Here is a 15,244-nt window from a genome sequence, read left to right as displayed (position 1 = left end):
TGAAGCCTGACGAAGAGCTTATGCTCGAAATGTCAACTCTCCTGCTCCTCGGATGCTGCCTGACAAGCTGCATTTTTCCACTGCCACACTTTTTGACTCTTGACCAGATGGGCCAATGGGATGAGGAGTGGCAGATGGAGTTTAATTTTGATAAATGTGAATGCTGCATTTTGGAAAGGCAAATCAGGGCAGGACTTGTACACTTAATGGTAAGGTTCTGGGGACTGTTGCTGAGCAAAGAGACCTTGGAGTGCAGGTTCACAGCCCCTTGAAAGTAGAGTCGCAGGTAGATAGGATAGTGAAGAAGGCATTTGGTATGCTTTCCTTTATTGGTCTGAGCATTGAGTATAGGAGTTGGGAGGTCCTGTTGCGGCTGTACATGACATTGGTTAGGTCACTTTTGGAGTACTGTGTGCAATTCTAGTCTCCGTCCTGTTGGAAGGATGTTGTGAAACTTGAAAGGGTTCAGAAAAGATTTACAAGGATGTTGCTAGACTTGGATGATTTGAGCCATAAGGAGAGGCTGAATTGGCTGAGGCTGTTTTCCCTGGAGTGTTGCATGCTGAAGGATTACACCATGGAGGTTCATGAGGGGCATGGATAGAATAAATAAATAAGGTTTTTTCCCTGCGGTAGGGCAATTGAGAACAAGAGGGCATAGGTTTAAGGTGAGGGGTGGAAGAATTTAAAAAGGGATGAAAGGGCCAAGTTTGCCTCAGAGTGGTGCATGAATGGAATGGGCTGCCAGATGAAGTAGTGGAGGCTGGTACAATTACAGCATTTGAAAGGCATCTGGATGGGTAAATGAATAGGAAGGGTTTAGAGAGATGTGGGCCAAGTCCTAACAAATGGGACTAAATTAGTTCAGAATATCTAGTCAGCGTGGATGAGTTGGACTGAAGGATCTGTTTCTGTGTTGTACATCTGTGATTCAAAGGCCTTGCTGAAATCCTTATAGACTACACCTACCATGCTGCCATAGTCATTTCTGGTCACTTCATCACGGTGGCACAGTGGTTAGCACTGCTGCCTCACAGCGCCAGAGACCCGGGTTCAATTCCCGCCTCAGGCGACTGACTGTGTGGAGTTTGCACATTCTCCCCGTGTCTGCGTGGGTTTCCTCCGGGTGCTCCGGTTTCCTCCCACATTCCAAAGATGTGCAGGTTAGGTGAATTGGCCATACTAAATTGCCCGTAGTGTGAGGTAAGGGGTAGATGTAGGGGTATGGGCGGGTTGCGCTTCGGCGGGTCGGTGTGGACTTGTTGGGCCGAAGGGCCTGTTCCACACTGTAAGTAATCTAATCTAATCTAATCAAAGAACTCTCTCAAATTTGTGCGGTTTGATCTCCTATGCTGACCAGGCCATGCTGACTACTCCTAATCAAACCTTGTCTTTCCAAATGCACATGTATATTTTCTTTCTCACAATCTTCTCAAGTAACTTACCTACTAAAAGTATTAGACTTACTGGTCTATAGAGCCCAGGTTTCTTATTTGTAGCCCTTCTTCCATAAGAGCCCAACATTTGCTACCCTCCAGTTTTCTGGGACCTCACCTGTGGCTACTGATGATGCAAAAAATGTCAGTAATTTCTTCTGTAGCCTTTTTCAGTATTCTTGGATATAAATGGTCAGGACCAGGAGATTTCTCCACCTTCATACATTCTATGTCCAACATCACCTCCACTGTGATATGGACTGTCCCCAGATATCACCCCGAATGTCCCCATGTCGTCTTGTGTTTTTCCATGGTAGACACAGTGGAGAAATATTCATTGAGGACCTCTCCTATCTCCTGCAGTTCTACACTAACATGTCCACTTTGGACCTTGAGAGGTCCTATTCTCTCTTTAGTTATTCTTTTTTCTTTAATATACTTAAAGAATTACTTTGGATTCACCGTTAAAAATCACACAACACCAGGTTATAGTCAAACAGGTTTAATTGGAAGCACACTAGCTTCCAATTAAACCTGTTGGACTATAACCTGGTGTTGTGTGATTTTTAACTTTATACACCCCAGTCCAACACTGGCATCTCCAAATTTGGATTCACCCTAATCTTCCCAGCCAAGGCTATCCAACCTTTTTGCCCTCCTGATTTCCTACTTCAGTAAATTCTCGTATTCTCTGTCTACTCCAGGGATTCCCTCGAACCCAGCTGCCTGTACCAGAGCCATCCTTCCTTTTTCAAGTCAAAGCCTCAATATGTCTTGTCATCCAGGTTTCTTTATTCCTGCTAACCTGGCCCTTCACCCTCTCAGGAACAAATTGACCTTGAACCTGGCTATCACATTTTTAAAGGCCTTCCATTTGCTGGAGGCCCCTTCACTTGCACACAAGCTACTTGAATCAACCTCTGCAAATTCCTACCTCATTCCATCAAAATTCGCTGAAACGGGCAAGGACTTTTCCCTGGGTGTGGGAGTCCAGAACTAGAGGGCACAGGTTCAGGGTGGGAGGGGAAAGATATAAAAGGGACCTCAGGAGCAACTTTTTCGCACAGAGGGTCGTGCATGTATGGAATGAGCTGCCAGAGGAAGTGATGGAGGCTGATAAAGTTACAGTATTTAGAAGGCATCTGGATAGGTACATGTGTGGGCGGCACGGTGGCACAGTGGTTAGCACTGCTGCCTCACAGCGCCGGAGACCCGGGTTCAATTCCCGCCTCAGGCGACTCTCTGTGTGGAGTTTGCACGTTCTCCCCGTGTCTGCGTGGGTTTCCTCCGGGTGCTCCGGTTTCCTCCCACAGTCCAAAGATGTGAAGGTCAGGTGAATTGGCTATGCTAAATTGCCCGTAGTTGTTAGGTAAGGGGTAGATGTAGGGGTATGGGTGGGTTACGCTTCGGCGGGGCGGTGTGGACTTGTTGGGCCGAAGGGCCTGTTTCCACACTGTAAGTAATCTAATCTAATCTAATCTAAAGTAATCTAATCTAATCTAATGAATAGGAAGGTTTTAGAGGGATGTAGACCAAGTGCTGACAAATGTGACTTGATTAGGTTGGATATCTGGCCAGCATGGACGAGTAGGCCCGAAGGGTCTGTTTCTGTGCAGTACGTCTCTAAGATTCTGATTCTCGAAGTGCATTTGCTATTTTTCCTGCCATCTCTGGGATGCATTCCATCAGGGCCAGGAGACTTGTCTACCCTTAGCTCCATGAGCTTGCCCAACACTCTATCTTTTGTGATAATGATTGTTTCCAGGTCATCACCTACCTTCATGTCTTTGTCAATTCCTGGCATGTCATTCATGTCTTCGACTGTGAAGACCGGCACAAATATCTGTTCAATGCCTCCGTCATTTCCTCATATCCCATTACTAAATCACCCCTTCTCGTCTCTGAAAGGATCAATGTTTAGCCATTCTTTTTCATTTTATATATTTGTAGAAACTTCTGCTATCTGTATTTATACTCTGAGCTTGTTTATTCTCATAATCTATTTTACTTTATAGCTTTCCTTTTGTGGTGTTCTGTTGACCTTTAAAGCTTTCCCTATCTTTTATTTTCCTGCTGATCTTGGCCACTTCATGTACCTTCTCTTTCAATTTGATAGCCTCTCTTATTTTCTTAAACACTCATGGCAGATTACCATTTTTCTTACAGTCCTTCCTTTTCACTGGTATATATTTTTACTGAGTACTTTGAAAACTTGATTTGAAAGTCCTCCACTGTTCAATTATCTCACTAGACACTTCATTACAGGCATGTTTATGTGTCATTTACTTCTCCATTAATCTGAAGAACTCCAGGTTTTGCTGCAGACTCATTTTCTCCTTTTAGGAGATGGTTCAACCCTATTTGCCATTTTGTGGCTTTCAGATTTGTCTAGGCTGGTTCCCTTTTAAACTTTTTGAAGATTTTTGTCATCTTCTGTGTTTATAATTTTGATTTCAGTTGCATACTGCTTGCTATTAGTGAGATCCTTGTTACTTGTCTTATTTCCAAAATCCAGCAGGGTCTCATTTCTTGTGCTGGAATATATTAAGAGGAAAATAGTCTGGATCTTTTGCAGAAACTCCTGATCTTTGCCATTGCATTATTTTTACTGTATTTTATCTGTGGAATCATCCACAATTCCCACTCTCCTGAGTTAACTTAGTTGGAGTTTGGTGTTGTCCCTGTTTGGGTGCATAATCTGGAATTCATTTTCTTTCAGTCATTTATAGTCATTATCTTCAAGTAGTTTTCCCATTTCTGTAGATGTGTTGGGGGGGTAGAGTTCAAGGAATAGGGGCACTGAAAATTCTTCATTTCTTTCCGCTGTGGCCAATTTAACAAAGTCTAAAATGGGTCTTGGGCATCTTATGTACATCTGTCACAGACAGTTATTTGATGTTTAGCAAGTCACCTTACCCACTCTGAAGTTGGGCTTGGAACTAGTGTTACATTGATTCCCAAATTTGGCACATCTTGCACCCATTTTTCATCTCTAGTTCAATATTTAAACTTTACCCACTTATTGATCAATATCTCCTGGTGGAGGAGCAATTTTTCCCAATCAGGCAGCCCGTGGAGGTAAGGCATCAACTACAAAGAGACGTTTATGGAGACTGGCAATAGAATATAATGTATGGGCCCAGGCACAGGAGCTTGCTGGCATTGTCTTGGACACTCCAGCCTCAGATAAAGGGAGATACTAGGTTCCCCACTAGTAAGGTATGAACAAAACTAAACTGTGGTTCTTGTTTCTCATTGCTATCTCAAGATCTTGCTTCAGAGAGATCTGTGGGATTCCGATGAGATTTGGATCACTTTGACTTTAGAACTGTAGCATCTCCAGCACTGAAACTGCCCAGTTAACTGAATGGTTCCCTGCAGATGCTTAAACTTTATTATTCCAATATCTTACTCGAATTGCCACTTCACAGGCTATTGTATCTCTCTTTCCTTCTTTCTTGTCTCTTCATTGAATACCCCCTTAACCTTGCTTTCTTTTGTCTGTATTCCTTCATACTTTTTGGTAAGAGTTACCAATCTCAGTTTTAAAATCGACAACTAATTGATTATCAGTTGCCAGACTTTCAAACCTCTTCTGGTTTTTGTGTGAAATTAGGGTAGAAGATGATTTAGTGGTAATATTTGCTCAACTCAAAAACCCAGGTAATGTTCTGGGGACCTCTGTTTGAATACTGCCACTGCAGATGACGGAATTTAAGTTCAATAATAATCTGGATTTAAGAATCTAATGTCTTTAAACCATTGCTGATTGTTAGAAAACCCAACTGGCTCACTGTGTCCTTTGGGAAAAGAGATCTGCTGTCCTTACCTGGTCTGGCCTAGACATGACTCCAGACTCTCAGCAATGTGATTGACTCTTCGATTCACTTTGGGCAATTAGGGATGGGCAGTAAGTGCTGGTCACCAACATCCTATGAATGAATAAAAAGAATTTCCCTCTGAAACGTGTGTGCCTCTTTTAGACTGTACTCTCTAGTTCTTAACCTACTTCTTGCTTTATCTGTTCATCTTCTTATCTTAAAAATCACCCTTTAAACTTCTGAAATTTAATGTTTATGAAGTAAATATAAACATTTGTACTATGAGAATTTAAAGCTTATTTAGCACTATCTGAATACTATCCAGGCTTGGGCTGAAAAATGGCAAGTAGCATTTGCACCACAAGAATGCAAGACAATCTGCAATAAAAGACAATCTAACCACCATCCCTTAACATTCGATGGTGTTACCATTTCTGAATCCTCCACTATCAACATCCTTGGGGGTTACTATTGACCAAGAACTCAACTAACACAACTCACATAACCATGGTGGCTACAAGAGTAGGTCAGAGACCGGGAATACTGTGATAAGCAACTTGCTACCTGTCTTTTCAAAGCTTGTCCATCGTCTGTAAGGCACAAGTCAAGAGTGTGATGGCATGCTCCCCAATTGCCTGGATGGGTTCAGCTGTGACAACTTTCAAGTCGCTTGATGCCACCCAGGGCAAAGCAGCCTGCATGATTGGCACCACATTCACAACCATCCATTCCCTCCACCACCAACATTCAGTAGCGACAGTGTGTGCTATCTACAAAATGCACTGCAGAAATTCTCTGAAGATCATTTGGCAGCATCTTTCAGACCTATGACCACTTCCATCTATGAGGACAAGGACAGCAGGTACATGGGAACTCCACCTGTAAGTTTCTTCCAAGCCACTCACCATCCTTACCTGGAAATATATTGCCGTTCCATCACTGTTACTGGATCAAACCCTTGGACTTTGTTGGGTCAACCTACAGCACATGGAATATAGCAGTTCAGAAACTCAGCTTATGACCACCTTCTCAAGGCCAGCCAGTGACATTCACATCCAATGACTGAATTGAAAAAAATGTTTTGTCAACTATGAAAATCAATAAACAGAGGTAAATTTTCACTTCTTTCTTTCAGGTAATTCTGTACACCTTGCTGAGCCAGGAACGCAGGGAAGATCCTGAAGCTGGATTTCTCCTGTATCTCAAAACAGGTGCCATGCATCTAGTACCAGGCAATCATATGGACAGAAGAGGTATTGTGGAATTTCAGCTAAAAGATAACTGGGCCTGTAGCATTTGAGAGGTGTTAAATGTGTGCTATTTCAAATGTAATTGGAGCTAGCATTCAGAGCTCAGGTATCCAGTTGGTGTGTGGGCTTTAATCAGACCTGGTCATCTAGATTATTTACGTCCGTTGGAAATTCTTCTGTTGTAGTAGGCTCACTGTATGGGAAGAATTGGTCTGAGCAGTTGGGGATTCAAATCACCATCCAATAGCCTGGCTCTTGAAAGGCAACTGTAGAGATCAGGGACATTGTGGACTTAACCATGATGGCTTTTCCAGCTGACCACTGGCTGCTTGACCAAGCTGTCCATGAAATTAGAAGAAGTAAGCTACTATCCTTGACAGGAGACAAATAAAATCAGCAAAAGAGGATGAGAGGTAATAGTAGCCTGTCATAAATGGAAGCATTAAGTGTTAATAGTTAAGGACTTGAAAAGAACTGAGGGTGGATGTGTGGTGTAGCATTGTGTCCAATGACTGGAATAGCCCAATTTTATCTCTGCTAAAGTTGCTGACTTCTGGAGTAATGGTTGCATAATGTATTTGGCCTCAGTATCAGAGAGTAATGATACGATGCAAAGTGTGTTGAATCACTGACAGAGTATCCTGTTGCTGGGAAGAGCTCAGGATTGTGGGTTGTGGTAAGAGGGTACTGCTCTCCTGTGATTAATTTTGGATGTTTGGTCTACAGACATTCATTCTGTTAATTTAAACTTGGTGAGATACCAGATTTCTGCTCACAACTGAAGCAGAGTTAAAACTAACAGGGAAAAGTCTTTAGGTATCATGGCACAAACACAGATGCAATGTAGATTTAGTGCTAAGAAACTGACATGGGGCTACAATGTGCCTGTAGTGACAGACGCATATGCTTTACTTATCTAATCAGGTAGGGATAATTAGAGTTGAGCCAGGGAGCCCAACACCCATTAGAGTCAAAAAGTGTGCTGGAAAAGCACAGCAGTCAGAGTATAAGCTCTTTACCCATTAGAGTCCCACCTTCAAAGCTAATTAGAAGTGACTGGTTTAAAAAAAACTAGCCCCATAATATAACACCATAAAACATAGGAACATAAGTAGGCCATTTATCCCATTGCATTTGGTGAGATCGTGGCTGATCTGATCATCCTGAACTCTACCTTCCTGCCTTTTTCTGATAGCTGTTGATTCCCTTATTAAAAGTAAAATAAAATTCTCGGATTAGAAATCAGTGTGTCTTTGCCTTGATTATACTTAACCCAGCCTCTACAAGAAAGAGTTCCAAAGATTTAGTACCCTCTGGGGAGAAAAATTCCTTCTCATCTCTGTCTTAAATATTTGACTCCTTATGCCTCAGGTCTTACACTCTCACGGGAAATAACCCTATGCTGGATGTAAATTTGTTCGTTGAGCTGGAAGGTCAGTTTTCGGATGTTGCGTCACCATACTAGGTAACATAGTCAGTGAGGCTCCGGTGAAGCACTGGTGTTAGTAACCTGTTTTCTATTTATGTATTTAGGTTTCCTTGGGTTGGTGATGTCATTTCTTGTTCTTTTTCTCAGAGGGTGGTAAATGGGGTCCAAGTCAATGTGTTAGAGTTCTGGTTGGAATGCCATGCTTCTAGGAATTCTCATGCGTGTCTGTTTGGCTTGTCTTAGGATGAATGCGTTGTCCCAGCTGAAGTGGTGTCCTTGCTCACCTGTGTGTAAGGATACTATTAAGAGTGGGTTATGTATTTTTGTGGCTAGTTGATGTTAATGTATCCTGGTGGCTAGTTTTCTGCCCATTTGTCCAATGTAGTGTTTGTTACAGTTCTTGCAAGGTATTTTGTAAATGACATTAGTTTTGCTTGTTGTTTGTATAGGGTCTTTCAAGTTCATTAACTGCTGTTTTAGTGTGTTTGTGGGTTTGTGAGCTACCATGGTTCCAAGAGATCTGAGTAGTCTTGCAGTCATTTCCGAGATGTCTTTGACGTAGGGGAGAATGGCTAGGGTTTTCGGACGGGTTTTATCTGCTTGTTTTGGTTTGTTGCTGAGAAATCGACAGACTGTGTCCATTGGGTATCCATTCGTTTTGAGTACACCATATAGGTGACTTTCCTCTGCTCTTCATAGTTCCTCTGTGCTGCAGTGTGTGGTAACTTGTTGAAATAATGTTCTAATGCAGCTTAGTTTGTAGGTTTTGGGATGATTGCTTCTGTAGTTCAGTACTTGGTCCATATGTGTTTTCCTGTGGACACTGGTTTGAGGTTCCTCATTGGCTGTTTGCTCTCCTGTGACACCTAGGCATGGCAGTTTGTTGTTTTCCTCCTCTTCAGTGAATTTTTGCCAGTAAGGATATTATTGATGATCTTGAAAGTTTCCTCTAATTTGTTTTGTTTAGTGATGACAGAGGTGTCATCCACATAGTGGACCCAAAGCTTGGGTTCGATGTTTGGCAGAGCAGTTTATTTGAGCGAATTCAAAAAGAATGGACACTCAATGAATACAGTCAGCCGATTTCTCAGCAACAAACCCAAAAAGCAGACAAAATCCGTCCGCAACCCTAGCCACACTCCCCAACATCAAAGGTATCTCGGAAATGACTGCCAGACTACTCTGATTTCTTGGCACCATGGTAGCCCACCAACACACTAAAACAGTAGCTAATGAACTTGAAAGACCCTGTACAGACAACAAGCAAAACTAATATCATTTACAAAATACCTTGCAAGAACTGGGACAAACACTACATTGGACAAACTGGCAGAAAGCTAGCCACCAGGATACATTAACATCAACTAGCCACAAAAATACATGACTCACTCTCACTAGTATCCTCACATATGGATGAGGAAGGACACCACTTCGACTGGGACATCACATTCATCCTAGGACAAGCCAAACAGAGACATGCCCAAGAATTCCTAGAAACATGGCATTCCAACTGAAATGCTATCAACAAATGCATTAACTTGGACCCTATTTACCACCCTCTGAGAAAAAGAACAGGAAATAACATTACCACAGGAAATGACATCACCAACCCAAGGAAACCTAAACACATAAGTAGAAAGTGGGTCATTAACACCAGTGCTTCACCAGAGGCTCACTGATGTTACCTAGTATGGTAACGAAATGTCTGAAAACGAACCTTCCAGCTCAGTGAGGAAACTTACATCAAGAACTTCAACCTGAGCTACAAATCTTCTCAAAACCTACTAACAACCATCTGCATCTACTCCATCAAGCTCCCTAGGGATTTTGTACGTTTCAATAAAGTCACCCCTCATTCTCTGAAATTCCATTGAGTATGTGCTCTTTCTGTCATACTTGGGATCAACTGAATGATTGGACTATCTTTAGACTACCTCCAATGCCAGTGAACATTTCCTAGAATACCATGCTTCTAGGAATTCTCGTACGTATCTTTGTTTGGCTTGTCCTAGGATGGATGTGTTGTTCCAATCAAAATAGTGCCATTTCTCATCTGTAACGGGCCCAAACTGTTCAGTATTCTAGGTATAGTCTAACTTATGCCTTGTATGGTTTTAACAAGACTTCCCTATTTGACTTCATTCCCTTTTGATATAAAGGCCCCTATTCCATTTTCCTTCCCTATTGCCTGCTGAACTTTCCTAACTTGGCAAAGTGGGGTTAGTGTAGGTAAGTACAATGTTTTTGGTGGTACAGATTTGATGTGCTGAAGGATCTCTTTACTGTGTGATTTTATGGTTCTGTGAACTTGTATGCAAGTCTTTTTTGATTTATACACGAGTCCCAAATCCCTGCATGCAGCAACTTTGTTGTCTTTCTATGTTTAAATAATATTCATCTCCTCTACTCATCCTGCCAGATTACATAAAAACATGTTTTCAGGAAATAAATCCACAGTCATAAAGGTCTGCACATTTTTATTCATGAACTTCATGGTTCATCTCCCCATCAAACTCCTCAATAAAAACAGCCTTCTGTATTATGAAGAACTAGTTTCCAGTCCTGCCTGGTAGATTATTCTAAGCGATTCTAACTTTGTTGTGCTTATACTAATTTACAATGTTCTGTGCTCTCTCTCATGATTTCTCTTGTTTAATATTTGATAAATTATATGTGAATTTTGAGCAGGAATAGGCCACAGTTTTTAGTTAACAAGCCTATCTCTACTGCAAAATAAAGAATTGAAGCCCCTAAATTTATCCCTTACAATTGATCCTGCTCAAATGAGAACTAATTTTGTTGATTTTTTTTTCTGGCTTTGTACATTTGTTACGTTTTGACTAAGTTGCTAAATTACTAAGTATTGAAAATGTATTATTAATTTCTCTATAATTCAGACTGATTGAAAAAGTCATAAATTATCTCATCTCTTAGTCCATGTTGACAAGTGTTAAGTTTTGATTTGTTGTTTAACTGTCTAATAGTTTGCTTTTCTTGATCCTTGATTTACTGTTGTTTTATTGTTTCTGTTTTGATATCAATTTTGAAAAGTTGATTTCCATATCAAGTTATCAAAGTAGATTTAAATAAATATCACAGAGGACAGAATCTTGAGGAGCCAGAAGCTGGGGACTTCTTACTTTCTTGTTAAGTGATCATTGACTATACAAGGAAATATAAAGCTATATAATGTGCAGCGCACGTAGATATTAGAATCAGCAGTAGGTTATTCAGCCCTTTCAAGCATGCTTCACCATTCAATATGATTGTGCCCAATCATGTGTCTCAATGCTATATTTCTGCATTCTCCTCGTAACCCCGTGATGCTTTTGAAATCCAGAAAGAATCCATCTCCTTCTTGATTATATTCATTGACTTGATCTCCAGTCTTCTGTGGTAGTGAATACCACAGTACTCCTTGAAGAAATGTTTTCTCACTTAGAATCTCAATAATCTATCCTGTATAACAGTTCTAGACTTCTAAACCTGGAAAATCATGCTGGGTAACAGGCCCTTTCCAGGACAGTTAGGATTATAACCATTTCAATCTGATCTCCTCTCATTCTTCTTAAATTTCATGAACATAGGTCAAGTTGAGCCAATCCATAGGACAGTCCCACCAACTCTGACATCAGTCTGTTGAATCTTCACTGCAGTCCCACTGTGGCAAGTATATCCTTTCTTAGATAGGAAGGCCAAAATTGCAAGTGGTACGCCAGATGTGGTCTCCCCAAGGTGCTGTATAACTGCATTAAGATATCCCTATGTCGGAACTTAAATTATCTTGCAATCAAGGCCCAATACAGCATTTACCTTCTTAATTACTTGCTGGTTCTGCCTGTCTACTTCCATTTACTGATGCATAAGCACCACCTAGATCCCTTTATACATCCATACTTCCCAACATATCACCGTTTAAATAATAATCTTTGTTTCTGTTTTCCACATCAAAGTGCATTACTTCAAGTTTAGCCATGCTGTATTCATCTGCCATGTGTTTGCCCACTCATTCAACTTGTTTAAATCACCTTAAACCTCCCAAGCATCATTTTTATTTAGATTCGCTACAATGTGGAAACAGGCCCTTCAGCCCAACCAATCCACACTGACCCTCCGAAGAGTAACCCATCCAGACCCATTCCCCTCTGACTAATGCACCTAACACCATAGGCAATTTAGCATGGCCAATTCACCTGACCTTTGAACTGTGGCAGGAAACTGGAGCACCCGGAGGAAAGCCACGCAGACTCTGGGAGAATGTGCAAATTCCACACAGACAGTTGCCCAAGGCTGGAATTGAACCTGGGACCCTGGTGCTGTGAGGCAGCAGTGCTAACCACTGAGCCACCATGCCGCCATCTTTCTCACAAGTCTGTGCAGAAGTATTATGAAACAAAATTGGACATTGAGATATAACATGGGAAATTAGGGATTGGTGTGGAAGTGATGACCAAAGCTTACGCCAAGATTTTAAAAAAAAAGACGAGGTATGAAAATGGAAGAGCTTGGGTGGGAAGTTCCAGACCAAGAGAATAAATGGCTGAATTCACAACCATCAATGGTAAAGTGATAGGGAGAGGGATGCATTAAAATAGGCTAGGGTTGAAAGTACAGAGTTCTAAAGTTGTCATCAGCAAACTTGGAAATGTTGCATTTGGTTCCCTCATCTATATATATCATAAATAGATGACACCCAAGTATTGATCTTTGCAATACACACAAGTTATTATCTGCCACTCTCAAAAACACCCATTTTGTTCTCACTGTTTTCTGTCTGTAAAACAATTGTCAACCCAGCCAGTATGTTACCTCTTGTCCCATGTGCTTTAATTTTGTCCACTGGCCTCTTAAGCATTTTATCATCATCTGCTGAATTCTGAAATACTCTCAGCCTTGATGCATTTGTGGCAATTTTGTAAGTTTCCTCTTTGAATCTAATTCTATCCCTAATTTGTTTGAAAGCCATGGTTGAACCACATTTTCTTGTATTTTTGTACCAGACAGGAATGAATAATTGTTGTAATTCATACACATGTTCTTTAAGTATGAGCCATTGCCAAGCCGCCATCAATCTCTTTAGCAGGGTTTTTCCAATCCATCCTTTGTTAACTCGTGACTCATAGTTCCATTTATCTAGTCTCAGGACCCGAGTTTCAGACTTGACTACTTCACTCTCCATCTTAATGAAGAATTCTATCATAGGGTTGCTCTTCCCCAAAGGACTTTACACAACATGGTTGTTAGTCGATCCCTTCTCGTTGCGCAGTACCCAGTCCAGAACAGCTTGTTCTCTGGTTGATTCCTCATTGTATTGATCTAAACAGTCATAAAGTATACACTCCAGGAAATCTCCTTGCACGTTACGTTGGAAATTTGGTTTGTCCAGTCTATATGCAAATTAGTCATCCATCATTGCAGTTGTACCCTTCATCTATGCTTAAACCCTTCTCTTGCATCTCCACTATTGTTTGGGGGCTTACAGACAGCGCCAACAATATTTTCTGCCCTGTGAAGTTTTTTATTTCCACTTAACACAGATTTTTCAAGCCAATTTTTCTAGCTGTTGCATTTGCCTTTTTCAATGTTACTCCATATCCTTTCCCTTTTTATGTTTTTTCCAAAATAGTACCCCTGGATGTTCAGTTCCCATCATTGATCACCCTGCAGCCATGTCTCCATAATTGCAAGTACATCATGACGATTTATATCCAGTTGCAGTGCTGATTCATTTACCTTATTCTGAATGCTCTGCATGTAATGACACAGGCCTTTAACTTGTCTGTTTAACTTTGTTCGTCATAGAGCCATACAACATGGAAACAGACCTTTTGGTCTAACTAGTCCATAGAATCCCTACAGTGTGGAAACTGGTCATTTGGCCCAAGAGGTCTCCGAAGAGTAACCAACTCAAACTCATTCCCTTCCCCTATTACTCTATATTTTCCCTGACTACTGCACCTAACCTACACATCCCTGAATACTATGGGCAATTTAGCATAGCCAGTTCACCTAACCAGCACATCTTTGGACTGTGGGATGAAACCCACCCAGATATAGGGAGAATGTGCAAATTCTTGAGGCTGGAGACGAACCGGGTACCTGGCACTGTGAGGCAGCAGTGCTAGCTCCCACTGAATCACCATGCCGCCCGAACATGCTGAACATAATCCCAAACTAAACTAGTCCCACCTGCCTACTCCTGGCCCATATCCCTCCAAACCTTTTCTTTTCATGTATCTATCCAAATGTCTTTTAAATGTTCTAAATGTACCCGCATCCACCACTTTCTCAGGAAGTTCATTCCACGCATGAGCCACCCTCTGTAAAAAAAAAAAAAAAATTTGCCCCCATGTCTTTTTTAAATCTCTCTCACTTCACCTTAAGAATGTGCCCCCTACTCTTGAAATCCCGAAACGTCGATTCTCCTTCTCTTTTGATGCTGCCTGACCTGCTGCACTTTTCCAGCAACACATTTTTAAACATTATCCAAGGCCCTACCATTAATTAAGTAAGCCCTACTCTTGTTTTGTGTGCCAAAATGTAATATCTCTTATTTATCCAGATTGAACTCCATCTGCTTTTGCACAATGACTCCCTTGATTTTTTTTTTGCCTTCCTCTTTTGTTTCTAGCCTTTTTCTTTGGTTTCTATCTTTGTTTCTCTCTCTTTTTTTTTCTGTATCCTTGCTGAGATTCCCATCCCTCTGCTATTCTAGTTTAAGTCCAGAAATAACCCATACCACTTGTACAGGTCCCTCCTTCTCTAGAACTAGTCACAATGTCCCAGGAATGTGAATTCCTTGCACTTACTCCATTTCTTCAGCCACATATTAATATGGTATATGCTGCTAGTGTCATTCATGATAGTAATCTCAGTACCGTGGAGATCCTACTTTTTAATATATATCCTGACTCTCTATATTCTGCTTTAGAATCTCATCCTTTTTAATAACAAATGTTATTGATACCAATGTAAAAACATTAGAACCAGGAACAAGAATAAACAATTCAGCCACTCGACCCTGCTGCACAATTTGATATGATCATGGCCATTCTCCTATCAACCTCAACTCTGCTTTCTTGTCCACTCTACATACCCCTTTAACTCTCTGTCTTCTCCTTAAGTTGACTCCATGATCCATCATCCACTGTACTCTTAGGGTGTGAATTCCACAGATTCATGGCCCTTTGAGAGAAGTAATTTCTCTTCAACTCTTTTAAATCTGCTACCCCTTCTCCTAAAATTCTGACCTCCTTCTTTTAGAATGCATCACGTGAGGAAACAACTTTTCTATGTCTATTTTATTCC

General features: G+C 41.2%; 1 protein-coding gene across 2 annotated transcripts in view; it reads left to right on the top strand.

Annotated features, from left to right (window-relative positions):
- dna2 (DNA replication helicase/nuclease 2) overlaps positions 1-15,244 on the top strand; it is a 112,064-nt gene that overhangs the window by 30,732 nt on the left and 66,088 nt on the right. For both annotated transcript variants that reach the window (XM_072557995.1, XM_072557994.1), the window contains exon 8: positions 6,393-6,510. In XM_072557995.1, coding sequence (XP_072414096.1) covers positions 6,393-6,510 — 118 coding nt within the window. The remainder of the gene's footprint in view (positions 1-6,392; positions 6,511-15,244) is intronic.

This window comes from Chiloscyllium punctatum, chromosome 38 (genome assembly GCF_047496795.1).
Source record: "Chiloscyllium punctatum isolate Juve2018m chromosome 38, sChiPun1.3, whole genome shotgun sequence".
In the NCBI taxonomy this organism is placed as follows: Eukaryota; Metazoa; Chordata; class Chondrichthyes; order Orectolobiformes; family Hemiscylliidae; genus Chiloscyllium; species Chiloscyllium punctatum.
Note: the sequence above shows the minus strand (reverse complement) of the source record. Positions and strands in the feature narration are given on the sequence as shown.